The 14,286-nt window shown below is 35.4% G+C and overlaps 1 protein-coding gene across 4 annotated transcripts in view; it reads left to right on the top strand.

Annotated features, from left to right (window-relative positions):
- SKA2 (spindle and kinetochore associated complex subunit 2) overlaps positions 1-14,286 on the top strand; it is a 29,448-nt gene that overhangs the window by 625 nt on the left and 14,537 nt on the right. The window contains exon 1 of one of the 4 annotated variants that reach the window (XM_008536509.2): positions 18-485. The exons of the other annotated variants lie outside the window; for them this stretch is intronic. Coding sequence (XP_008534731.1) covers positions 324-485 — 162 coding nt within the window. The 5' untranslated portion in view covers positions 18-323. Of the gene's footprint in view, positions 1-17; positions 486-14,286 lie in introns of those variants that run through there. 4 annotated transcript variants of the gene reach the window in all.

Below are 14,286 nucleotides of genomic sequence, written 5' to 3'. Positions count from 1 at the left end.
GGGAAGGGGTTACATCCGGGAAACTCGTGAGGGAAATGGCGGGAGATGCTGAGGGTGCGGGGCCTTTGGAATTTCTTGTTCTTGCTCTCACCTTTCCGCTCCTCGAGGAGCTGTAGCTGGTGCCAGACAGTGTTCTACCTATTTCCAGCAAAAAGACGTGACTGGAATGGTCCCTAAATGCCCCCAAGAAGGGGAGAGGTCGTTCACAGTCCAGGAAAAGAGGATGGAGGGTGGGGAGAGGAATAAACCGAGTGGGCGGAGAGAAATCCCTTTAGGACTGAACCGTTCATTCTCCAAGGCGGGCTGAGAAAGTCTGAGAAAGGATGCTAGACTTGCGTGCACAACTTCCTAGCGACGAAAGAAGTCCCTGGACCAGTTTCTTTTGGCCCGAGGTTGCAGTCCTTGGGTGGGGGAGAGATGTGAGCCATGGAGATCTGAGCCGAGAGCTCCGTTCCTGGAGCGCGGGCGAGATTGGCACAAGGAAGGTACCCTGCTCTCTGGTTGCTCTCTGGTTCATTCATCTGTTTAAGTAGGGGCGGGGGCAAATAATTGGAAGGGACTCTCGCTGCTGCTTGGCCTGCACGAGGGCGCCAAGCTGGAGGGCTGTCCTAGTTTTCTTCTATGGATTCTTCCCTCAGTTGTCGTTATTTCCTCCCTCCCATCCCTGGACTACCAGCTTGATCGCCCGCGCTTTTTTCTTCTCTTCTTAGCTCCCTTGTTCTATCTTCAGTCCTTCTTTTCCCCCTGCATTACCAGTTTTTTGGGTTGGGCTGGCTGCCTTTAAAAACGTGGAATTTGGAGGACGCACCCCTTATTGAGCTCCTGTTGGGTTTTTGTTAAAGAAAAATAACAAGATTAAATAAAAAAGCGAAAAATCTTTCTTCTCCATCCGCAATCCGCCCCTCCTCCTTCTGCCATTTCCTGGCATTACTCCTTAGGTATCGTTTGTGCTTGTGCGCCTCTCTCCAAGCTGAATCTTGGGTCACTTTAACATCTGCACGTGTAGTGATCCTGGAAGAAACTCACCCCCAGAAAATGTGAGATCTTGATATAATTTATTTTCTTCTGATGTATTAATCAATTGTAATGTCTTTCATATACAAATTCGACTTGAAGGCTTTCAGTTGCTTCTAAGGTTTTGAGATTTAATTTTCTTTGTGGGGTGTGTGTGGGGATAGGGAGGGAGAGAAATGGCAGCAAAGAAGGAAGAATTTTCTGCAGCTTTCCAAACCTGTAATGAACTTTTAGTTCAAAGTTGTTTTTTTTTGTTATTTTTATCGTTAACTGTCTTAAACGAAGCAAAAACGTGTTAAGGATTGTAGTGTGATTCTATCAACAGGCATAAATGTTAACACTGCCTTACCCTTCTCCTCCTATTCTCAATTCCTCCCTCCAGATCGATATTTCTGCCTAATTGCAAGATGCTAAATGATACTAATTCTCTTTTTTAACAGGCTCCCCTCCCCGACCATTTAAGTTAAGTTGGCTGTTTAATTTTGAGGTACCAATTAAGTCTTTGCTGGACTTTGCGATAGAATCAATATTCTCACATGACTTTTTTAGATTGAACACATTTTAAGGGGAAAACGATTAAGTGTACATCTTGAGAAAAGTAGGTTTTAGAATATTTTGAGGTAGCTAGACTCTTACACTTTTGGATATTTGAATGATGGGATAGTTTTAAAAATTCTTTTTATGATAGGAAGAGAAAAAAGCAGGTCTTTCTTCTTGAGTTCTTGCAAGTAACCTAGTCATAGTTTTTTTTTCCCCATTCAAGTTATTAGTTTGTTTCTGTAAACACTAGGATTTTTAAAAAGTATTTGAACTATTATATAGTTTTATTATTACTGCTTTGTATTGATTGGATAGTAAAAGACAGTGCATCTTATCTTCAGATTTGCTATGTGCTTTTAGAAAAAAATGTTATATCGGTGAACCATTTTGATTTCTAAAATTCTAAAGGTAAATGATTTCCTGTACAATCCTCTGATTTTTGTTTTTTTGGTGAGGAAGATTGTCGCTGAGCTAACATCTGTACCAGTCTTCCTCTATATTTTTTTTATGTGGGATGCCGCCACAGCATGGCTTGAGGAGCAGTGCTAGGTTGGTGCCCAGGATCGAACCTGTGAAGCTTGGGCCAATGAAGCAGAGCACGGGAACTTAATCACTATGCCGCCCGGCTGGTCCCTGATTTTTGGTTTTACATTACTTGCATAAAGTATTTGTTGAGGAACCAATGTTGAGTATTTAATAAGTGAAAGAGAATGCATACTATTTAACTTTGAAAAGAAAGTACTTATCCTAATTTTGTAGACAGATAGCCTGATCCTCTTAATTTAAAAGTATTTCATATTTTTCTTGTTTATATTAACTTGAGAAAATCAGACATTTGTCTTTTGAATACTTGCCTTTAAACCTGATCCTTGGCTAGCAGAGTTGAAATATTCTAATATCTGAGTTATGTGGCCCAGGATTTGAGATCAAGACAGTTGTGTTCCAGCTGTCCTGAATCTGAGTTCATTTCTTAGTAGGCTCAATCCAAGTAAGGAGCTGAATGGGACCATTTAAAGGAAGGTTAGTGAAAATAATGGAAGTATTTTTGCATCAATCAACATTATTCATGGAGGAATAAGCTCATGGTAGGGTAATCTTTGTTCTTGTACTTTTTTCACTTCACTCATTGATTGAGTGGTATTTGTCTAGTGTCCTTCTTTTGTGGAACCACTAGTGATTGTGCATAAAAGGTAGTACAAAGAGATAATATGATACTGTTTTTATTTCTGGGTTTATCTCTGACTTTTGAACGGTTTCTTACCGGTTAAAAGGTTAGGATGTTAATTGGCTTAAATCCAAGGAAATCTGATACTTAAATCTTGGACCCCAAACCACGTTATTATTTTCTCCTTGATTTTTCCTTTTTTTGAAGGAAATGAAGATGACTTCCTCCTATAATTCAGGTGTTTTAGAGGTTAAGTGAAAATTTAAAATCTCCTTCCATAGTGTTTAGTTATTAGGGCTAATGGTGTCCTGTTTAGGACACACTGATTCCCTCAAAGTCTGTAAACTTTTGAGATAACAAGCCAAAAAATGGTAAGTGCTTTTTGTATTGTAGTTTAGATTCCAGAGAGAGAGATTTGGCATGTAGAGGTTGGGAAACTTATTATTTTACTTTTCATTTATTTTCTTTGATATTCTTACTGAAAAGACTCATTTTATCTGGCAGTTAGTCAATTGCTATGGAGGAGCTAACTAACACATCTCTGCAGAATAGAAATAATTTTCACAGCTTTGCCTTAGCAGTGATTATAACCAGTTTTGTTAATACTAGGCCTAAGGTACTGAGAATACCCTTGTTAATTTCTAAAGTTTAGGGCATGTTTACAAAATTTCCTTCTACATTTATGCCTGTTTCTGTTTGAATGTTAATCATAGGTTAATCATCGAAAAACAATATCACTTTGCTATTTAAGTCTTTTTTTTTTTTTTAACATTAATACAAGTATTCTCAGGTTTTGGATATCTTCTGTCCAAAATGGCAATCCTTTAAAATCTTGTCTCACTGAAGCTTCAACTGATGCAAGATGCTTTTGTGTTCCTTTCCTACCTATTACTGCTAACGAATGCTCTGACTTTATTGCACTACTGTACTTTACAGCTAGCAGTGCAATAGTATTGTCAAAGCATCTGAAAGCAGGATGCACACCAGAATGTTGATTCTTGCCTTACATCTTTCTTCAGTATCTGTGAGTAATTTACCACAACCTTTGTTGCTGAAACCTGAATAATTTTATTACCAAAAGTGTGTATTTTAGAAAGTCATAATTTGAAAAAATAAGTTTTTAACTAACTAAAAACTCACTATTGTAATGTATTATGAAACACATTGAAAGAACACTTTTTATAGGTAAAGTTGTTATGGCGAGTCCAAAAGAGTAGTACTTTGTGATTTGCTTCTTTCTGTAATGGATTTGGATAGGCTTTGGCAAAGCTCAGGTTTTATTTAATTAAGTTTTAAGATGAATTAATAATTGAGGAAAACAATCTCTGCTGTAAATTTCCTATGGTAACTTGTCCCATATCTTAATTGGTGTTAATTTTGTGTATTGTGTAGTAAATGCTTGAATTTAAAACTTAAGAATGCTTGTTTTAAAGTTCTTTTTTGTAATTATGAGATACAATAAAGTGTGAATCCATCACTTTTTTTTTGTAATCAGTTCGATTGAGATATAATTTACATACAATAAAACTCACCAATTTTAGGTGTACAATTTGATGAGTTTTGACAAATGTGTACAGTCATGTGACTGCTACCGTAGACATGATATAGTACATTTCTGTCACCTTAATAAGTTCCCTTATGCCCTTTTGCAGTCAACCTCCTCCCAAACTCCTTGGCAATCACTGGAGTCTTGCTTTTTCTAGAATTTCATATAAGTGGAATCATATATAGCATGCAGACTTGTGTGTCTGGCTGCTTGCACTTAGCATAGTGCTTTTGAGATTCATCCATGTTGTTCATATTAGCAGTTGGACTATTTTTATTGCTGAATAATATTCCACTGTATAGAGTATCACAAGTTGTTTATCCATTCACCAGATTATGGACTTTGGGTTGTTTCCAGGTTTTGCCTATTATGAATAAAGTTGTTATAAACATTGTAGTGCAAGTCTTTGTGTGGACTTGTTTTTGTTTCTCTTGGGTAGTATGATAAATGTATGCTTGATCTTATAAGAAACTGCTAAAATCTTTTCCAAAGCTATGTAGTGGGGTTCCAGTTTCTCCACATCCTCACGACACTTCACAAATTGTCAGACTTCTTCATTTTAGCCATTCTCCTAGGTGTATAGTGGTATCTCATTATAGGTTCAATTTGCATTTCCTTAATGGCTAATAATATTGAACATCTTTTCATGTACTTATTTGCAGTTGGTATATCTTCTTTAGTGACCTGTCTTAAAATCTTTTGCCTATTTGCAAATTGAGTTGTTTGTCATTTTATTATTACAAGAGTCATTTAATTTTCTCTATTTGCCTTCTCACTTAGAAAATTTTGATGAAGTACAATTTATACATTTTATTCTTCTATGGTTTATGCCTTCTGTGTTATATCTAAGAAATCTTTGTCCAACTCAAAGTCACAAATATTTTCTTCTAGAAGATTTATAATTCTAGTTTTTACATTTAGATCTCTGTCCATTTTGAGTTCATTTTTGTATATGATATAAAGTAAGCATGGAGGATCTTTTTTTTGTGTATGCGTATTCCCTTGTTCTGGTATCATATCTTGAAAAGAGTATCATTTCGCCATTGATTACCTTGGCTCCTTTGTAACAAATCAGTTTAGCACGTATGTGTGGGCTGGTTTATTTATTTTTGAACTCTATTTTGTTCCATTATGTCATATCACAGTCATAAGTACTGTAGCTTTATAGTAAGTCTCTAAATCATCTAGTGTAAGGCCTCAAACTTTGCTTTTGTTTTCCAAAACTTTTAAATTATTTTGCATTTACAAACAAGTTTTTTTTGTTAATTTCTACAAAAAAGTCTGCTGAGATTTTGGTTGGGATTATATTGAACCTAAAGAACAATTCGGAGAGAACTGATATCTTAACAATGTTGAGTCTTTTGATGCATGAACGTTATCTATCTCTGCCTTTATTAGGTCTTTAAAAATTTCTCTCAACAGTGTTTTTTTTTGTTTTTTGCTCAAGGAAGATTGTCACTGAGTTAACATCTGTGCCACTCTTCCTCTATTTTATGTGGGATGCCGCCACAGTGTGGCTTGAGGAGTGGTGCTAGTTCCACCCCAAGATTCGAACCTGCAAACCCTGGGCCGCCAGAGTGGAACGGCAAACTTAACTGCTATGCTACCTGGCCGGCCCTAAAATTTCTCTCAACAATGTTTTGCAGTTTTCAGTGTATAGGTCTTGTTTATCATTTTTTAAATAATTTGCTTAGTGTGATATCTACTGGTCTCTATATCTTAAAGAGCAAGAACAGTTACAACATGTGTTCTAAATGCAGTGAACTTCGAAAAAAGTAAGCAAATATCCATAAAATGACTGGGAGAATAGATACCAGAGGGAAAAATGACGCCTGAGATGTTAAGCTGGACTCAAAAACATCATTTGTAGGGAATGAAGAACATGATTGCTCATCCTAAAAACATTTTATTCCAAATTTTATATGTAAAATAATTTTACATATAAAATGTCTTTCTGAGTTACCTCCCCTGGCCTCAAGTGTGGCTGTTTTCCTCTTCTTGGCTTTCAATTTCCTACCATTTACTAGTGGACTATTAGAATTTTGCACTTCTTAATAACGTGTAGGACATTACATGAGGAGGGACTGAGGGGAGCAAACTGCTTAATTTAAGGATCTTATTTCTTTTTTCTGAAAAAGTGAATTGATAACAATGTAATACATTTCTTTTTAGATATTGAATATCTTTCTCTGGAGCTTGTACATCTATAAAGTTTTTTGTGTAAAAGATTATATAATAATAAATAATAATTTAAAGGTATCAATTGGTGAGGAGACAGAAGGTTTCTTCTGCCTTAAACTATATTTTAGTGTGAACACATTTTGAATTTTAGGAATAGAGTACGAAAGGCCTTCCATATGAGCTCATTTGAAATCAAGTGGGAAATTTTCTTCTTCCTTGGAGAAAAGTAAAAGTTTTAAACCAAACAAGAACTATCTTACCTTTGTTAGTCAAACATAACACAAAGTTTCAATATTAAGAATATCCCAGATAAATGAAATTTATTCTTGATTAGATTTTAAAAGGTTATACTTTTAATTTATCTCAATATATATCATTTTAAAAGTTTGAATAAGTCAATCCTTGATTCTTTGATTCAGTGTTTTTGTTCTCATTTTATAAAAGAGGAAATAATCTCAGTTTTTGCTAAGGTTTTCATATAGTGACTTAGTTACTGTAAAATAATTTAGCTTTTAAGAACAATTTATTTTGTTAGGAAATGTGAGAGGTGTAGTAACTTTTATAAATTCCTCCTTTCCCCACTTAATTTGCCTAGTTGTAGATGACAGTATTTCATACTTTTTTCAGTGGTTATTACTAGAGCATGCTCATCCTAGAGGCTAAAGATGTTAACGAACTTATCTGGGAGACACTGATAAATTAAATAAATTGCAATAGATGCCATGATGGGACAAGTAAACACCAGGTGTTATAGGGGCACATTGGAAAGAGGCACCTAACCTGGGGAAGGCTTCTGGTTAGAGATGAGAGAAAATGTGAGATTTGAAGGATGAGTAAAGATTAGGCAGGAGAGGAAATGGGAGATGTTTCAGGCAGAGGAAACAGTGCATCTGAAAGTCCAGAGATGAGAGGTGTTGCACAACTAGGGGAAACTGCAAGTGATTCAGTACAGTGTTGAGATGAGGAGGAGTGTTGAGATGAAGAACCGGTAAAATCAATATTCTAGCTATTAAGTTGGAAACCTCAGCCACACTGCTTTTCTTTGTTGCATTCTAAACATTTAAAATTATTTTAAATATTCATGTTCTGTAGTAATCATGAAGCTATGTTTCTTAATTTAAAAAAATTCTCTGTATAAATGTCCAGTTAAGGTTCTAGGTAAAATATAGGGAAACTTTTAACAACTGATTAAATCATTATATATTGATTTTTGTGTTCTGTACTCTTTATTGCTCTATTTATTTGGTATAATAGCTAGATAAGAGAGAAGTCTTTAAAAAAAAAATAACCTAAAGGAATGTTTATCTGAATATTCTTGCAACAGTGCCATATGTGTCATTTACATGTACCCGTGATCTGCTCTGTTTTTTTCAAAGAAAATGGAAGTATTCTAGTAAAGTGAATGATTCACTCCAATTCTTCATTCTTCTCTGTAGTATCTACTTCTCTTTTTTATTAACTGAGGGATAATTCACATGTAACATTATGTTAATTTCAGTTGTACAACATAATGATTGATGTATGTATATATTGTGAAATGATCACAGTAAGTCTAGTTAACATCCATCACCACACAGTCACAAATTGTTTTTCTTTTGATGAGAATCTTTAAGATCTATTCTCTTAGCAACTTTCAAATATACAGTATAGTTTTATTAACCGTAGTCACCATGCTGTACATTATATCCCCAGGACTTAATTATTTTATAACTGGCAGTTTGTACTTGTATCCACATATTTGTCATGACTTCATGATAAGCAGAGTACATTTCCCCTCCTTTTGGATGTGCTTTGGCAAATAGCATCTAGGTAGAAATTGACATTGTACCAGCTTTGAACTTGGGTCTTAAGAGGCCTTGTATATTTCTGCTTACTCTTGTACTTCTCCTATCTCCATGAGAAGAATATCTGCTTGATCAAGGAGGACGAGAGACATCTGGAGCAAGGTCCTACCAGGCAACCTGCAGAACTGCAGTGGGAAGCAGAGCTACCAAACTCAGCCTAGCCTAGAGCACCTGAACCTGGTCAAACTGCAGGTCGACAAGAATAAATAATTGTTTTTAAGCACTGAGTTTCTTGGCATCATGTGCCACAATTTTCAAGTGTATTGTTTTAATCTAGGCTGCCATTGAATTTCAAAACTTACTCTGTTCATTTGCTAGTATGTTGGCTAATCCATTCTTAGCAATGTAGCCTAGTTATATGATAACATTATCTAATACATAAAGGAAACATTGGGTTTGTCCTGACTGTTGATGAGTGACCAAGGATTAAAGCATGTAAAGCTATGCTCCTGTGTCACTTCTCTTTCTGACCCTAAATTTGATAACATTTAGAGATCCCTCAAATTAAGGTTTTAGACTTAGTAAATAAAAATATAAGATGCCCAGTTAAATTTGAATTTCGGATAAGCAATGTATAATGTTTTGGTATAAGTATGTCCAAATATTGCATGGGACACACTTATACTAAATATCTTTTCATTGTTTATTTGAGATTCAAGTTTAAGGGAGTGTCCTGTATTTTATATGGCAACCCTACTTCAAATACCCTATTAGAATGTGTTTTCATACAGTTACAGAGTACATTAGATTGTAATGCTTTATCTATTTATTGATCAAATAATTACCAACTATGGCTTCTTTTACCTGTTTTGTATGAGGAACTGCTAAGCCAAGTTAAATATATAAACTAGCAGGAGACCCACATAAGTCACAAAAAATCTATATGAAGAAAAAATAGAGGGTGCTGTGTCTTTGAACAAATAGATATAATCTCTGTCTTCTATAGTCTCTTAGCCCAGGACATAGACAGTTGGCAAATAAATATGTTTATATTAGGTGAATTGGCAGTGGTAGAAGTTAACTTTAAAAAAAGATTCTTTCCTTATTAGTATATAATAGCGTATTTCCTATGAAGACTTAGAAATCCAGATTAACAAAAGAAAAATAAAGTACATCCTACTACTCAGAGATAGAAGCAAAATTTTGAGGAAAACATAATATTTAGTGATTTTATTTATCTCCTTGTCTGGATTCAGGATGACCTAGCATTACTAGCTTTACTAGTTTAAAAAGCTTTCTTAGATACTTCCTGCTCAGATGTTTAATTTTCATTTTATTCCCTGAGGCCTACCTCTTCCAATTTTTTTCATGAACTCAGATAAGCTTTAAAAGAATGGGGACAGTATCTGCCTTTCATGTACCCAGCAATATGTTTACCATTTGGGTTTCAAAAGCAATAGCACTTTTTTTGACAAAACAGATTACCTCTTGGTACTTACTGTACTTTCCAATTTTCCGCCTCCGTCTTTAGGAGTACAGAGGTTCTGTTTATTTGGCAGTCTATTTTGTTACCTTGTCATTGACACTAAGACAGAAACTACATTTCTCTTAAAGCGATGGTTTGTAATCTTTTTTTCCCTTAGGCCATGGATCCTTATAAGAACTCCATCTCACCAGAAAAATGTACACAGATACATAAAATTGCCAACCATTAGTGGGGATCTGTCTATCCTTGCCCTCATAAGATCATGGGCCCCTTACTAAGAATATCTGTTATTCAGAGGTTGAAGTGATTTGAAATTAACTGACTAGACATCATTAATCATATCCTTTTCAGTATCTGTGCTACCAATGATGTACTCCCTCAAGAGTATACTGTTTTTTTCTTTTTTTTTAAAGACTTTTTTTTTTGCTGGGAAATATTTGCTCTGAGCTAACATCTGTTGCCAATCTTCCTCTTTTCTTTCTTTTCTCCCCAAAGCCCCAGTACATAGTTGTATATTCTAATTGTAAGTCCTTCTAGTTTTTCTATGTGAGCCGCTGCCAAAGCCTGGCTACTGACAAATGAGTGGTGTGGTTCTGTGCCTGGGAACTGAACCTGGGCTACTGAAGCTGCCTGCGCAGAACTTTAACCACTAGGCCATCAGGGCTGGCTTGATATACTAAGTTTTTGTTTTGAGTATGTGTACTATTCTAATTGTGTTCTGCAACTTATGAGTATAATCGTTTTGTCATATTTGATGATATATTCTAACTTTATACTCTGCAAATGGTTTATCATGAGTATACATTCATACATACTGCACAATACTATAATCTATTACACAATCTTATTCTATATATATTACACAATATAATATTTGAGAGTGTGCTGTTTGCCAGGCACTATTAGAGATTGGTGGTTTTAAAAAATAGCCTGGCAGGGGCTGGCCCCGTGGCCGAGTGGTTAAGTTCGCGCGCTCCGCTGCAGGCGGCCCAGTGTTTCGTTGGTTCGAATCCTGGGCGCGGACATGACACTGCTCATCAAGCCACGCTGGGGCAGCGTCCCACATGCCACAACTAGAAGGACCCACAACGAAGAATATACAACTATGTACCGGGGGGGCTTTGGGGAGAAAAAGGAAAAAATAAAATCTTTAAAAAAAAAAAAAAAAAAAAAAATAGCCTGGCATATTTGGGACAGTGAAATTCAGTGTGGCTGAGGTGTACATTAAAATATGAAGCTTCAGTGGAGAGAATGTTAATGTTGTGAAGAATCATACTGACTTGGAATTAATTCTACATTCCATTCCATTTGAAAACCCTAATGATCTTTAAGTGAAGAGTGGCTTAGTACAGAATGCGGGTACACTTTTTAAAAGATTGCTTTAAATAGTTATACACATAACACATATTCATTGTAATTTAATTAGAAGACAGATATGCAAGACTAAAAAATAACCCTCTACAATTCCATTACTATTAAGACTTGTACATTTTAGATTTTTTGGTAGGTGTATCTTTATTTTTTCTAAACCAGGTTCATCCAATATATTATGAAAATTTGTCCCTGTAGTGCTTTATGTGTCTATTGCACAATTAACATAAATAACCTGGCATATCAAAAGCTTTAAAAAAGTTCAGTAGACTACTTCACCTGATAAAACCAGCCTTTAATGGGCAGGGGCTTGTGTGTACTACCCTAACAATTGTTCTATAAAAGCCTGCAGATTAGGAACTGATGAACCTGAAGTTCCTGCCTACTTTCTTCTACTTTGTTCTGTGATGTTGCTATTTGCCTGAAATAACATGTCTGTAACCTGGTACTTGTGCATATTACTGCTTATCTGTTTCAGACAAGCATAGACATGCATTCGTTTTTCTCTAGAAGAGAGGGGATAACAGTCAACTCTCTAGCAGAAATTACAAAAAACAATTGTGATTGTGTTGACATTAGAGGTGGCCCTCAATGTATTGGGAACTTGAAGTATTTTTTCTTAAAACAGGCTTTAGAGCGTGGTTGGGTTCCCAAGCTGTTTGTTCCTTCAAATGAATGAATGTTCTTTCATCTGTTCCCTCTTATTATTGAGCATTAGGCTGTATTTTTAAAAAGTAGGGATACAAAAATGAAAAGACAGGGCTTTTCCCAGTAAGAAATATGAAATCAAGTGGTGACACTATCATGCAAACAAATGATTATAACATAATTCATGAAATGGTGCGCCAGAGCCATGAACAAAATAAAATGAGAGTAGATAAAGGTGTTTCTAAATTCCCATTGGAGAGGGGAATGTAAGGAAAAGGGTGCTTTAAGTAGATTCTTTGGTTAATAATATAGCTGACCTATGTGTGGGAATATTAAGGTACTTAATTCTCCTGTAAAACAATGTTTCCATGCTAAACATCTTTATTTCTAAGCCTAGCTACTGAGTCTGGAATATACCTCTTCACTGATTCCGCTCACAATGGACAAGACCGCCATATTTTTTTCCCTTCATTTTCCTGTGGTTTGATGCTGTGCGACAAGCTCTCTCGTAAGAGGATGTGTTTGGAGCTTTAAGAGCACTGGTCCTTTTGAAAGGGAGCAGTACTGTGGCAGTGAGACTCTGGGTGGTTTGTAAAGAGGAAGTGTTTTAAAGTTGAACTGCAATTAAATTCTCTTCTCCTTGCTGCCATATAGTTGAGTGTATGTAATACGGTGTGCCATTTACTTAGAGCTTTAAGCTGGTCATAATAAAAACTAATATAGAAGAATACTATATGTTTTGAAATATGCAGCATGCTCTCTAAAACTCAAAGTTATTTCCTGAACTATTCCTTTTCCAATTTGTATGGTATCTTCTTTACGGTCTGCTTCCAAGGATGTCCAATTGCTACAATGTAACTTGGCTGTCTTTGGGGCTTTAATGTTGATTTCCATGGACTTTCCCCAGCTAAACTGCATATCTTATTTATCACTCTTAGGATTGGTATAAGACTTTTCCCATTTATTTTTATTACTGATTTAGAAGAAACTGGTTTCTGAAATATGAATGTCTTGGGTTTTAAAAAATTTACTAGTTTTATTTTAAATATTCGAATGCTCCTAAAAGTAAGATAGGTAGCTAAAGTTAAACAGCAACCTCACTGTTTACAAGGCTTCCAAGAGGCTAATTTATAACTGAGGAGAGCTGTGAGTGAAGTTTATTGGTATCAGTTTGTTCCATTAATCAGACACTAATGAGTTTTGGAGACTATCATAATTGGTCAGCAAATTTCCTACCATGTAACTAAAATATTTCCTGTTAACCACCAGATCCTAGAACCCTATCGATATTGTCTCTGCTGTGTAAATCGCTCTGAGTAGTGCAATATTGCTTATAGGGTTTTGGTGTTTGGGAAGAACAATGAGGAGGCTGCAGAAACTATGTAGCTGAAACTGAAGCAACAGTCATCTTTGTTTAGTAAGAAAACAAATAGTTTTCAATATAAACGTTAAAATCTGAAACAAATGTCAAATTTTAATATATTAGAAGGGCACACTTTTCTAAATTTTACCATTTTGATAAATTAAACTTAGGTTTATTTGTAGTATAATGAAATAACAGACTTTTAGTGTTGAAAGAAACCTTAGATTTCCAACTTTTATGTAATGGGAGGGACTCAGCTAGATGGAGGACTTCCCTAAGGCCACATAGCTGGTTAGTGGTACCAGGGCTGGAACTTCTATCATGTCTCTCAATCCTTTTATTTTCTTTTTTCTGTACCATATTACCAGGTTGTATTCAGAGAGGATTTTTAATGGACTAACTTCAGTGATATTAGATTTAAAACTTAAAAAAAAAAACCTTTAAATTTAATTCTAGGTAGAATCTTTACATTTTCTCCCCATCTTTGTAAATCTTATTGGCTTTAATATCATGAATAACTTTGCTCTAACTACATTAAAAAACAGAAATGAAAATAGAACCAGAGGCAAGTCACTTAGACTGTTTCTTCATTTATAAAACGAAGGGTTCAGATCACAGAATCTTGATTGTTTGTCTACTTCTCAGCATTGCATTGGCATCCTTTTTCATCCCCTGCTTATTCCTTAGCCCACTGACTTCACTAATGAGTAAATACTTATGTATTATCACAAAATGTGCTGTTCAGTTCTTCCTAGAGGATAACATTCTACTCTTGAGCGGTTTTTTCTGTCTTTGTTTGTTTTTCCTTTAAAAATTTTTAGTTGTGGTAAAAAACACATATCAAATTTACCATTTTAGCCATTTTACGTGTACAGTTTAATGGTATTAATCACATGCACATTGTTGTACAACCATCACCACCGTCTGTCTCTAGAACTTTTTCATCTTTCCAAATGGAAACTGCACCCATTAAACATAACTCCCTATTCTCCCTTCCCCACAATGCCTAGCAACCACCATTCTACTTTCTGTCTATATGACCATGATTATTCTATGTACCTCATATAAGTGAACTCATATAATATTTGTCCTTTTGTGACTGGGTTATTACACTTAGCATAATGTTCTCAGTGTTAATCCATGATGTAGCATGTTTCAGAATTTCCTTTCTTTTTAAGGCCGAATAAT

Source organism: Equus przewalskii, chromosome 10 (genome assembly GCF_037783145.1).
Source record: "Equus przewalskii isolate Varuska chromosome 10, EquPr2, whole genome shotgun sequence".
In the NCBI taxonomy this organism is placed as follows: Eukaryota; Metazoa; Chordata; class Mammalia; order Perissodactyla; family Equidae; genus Equus; species Equus przewalskii.
Note: the sequence above shows the minus strand (reverse complement) of the source record. Positions and strands in the feature narration are given on the sequence as shown.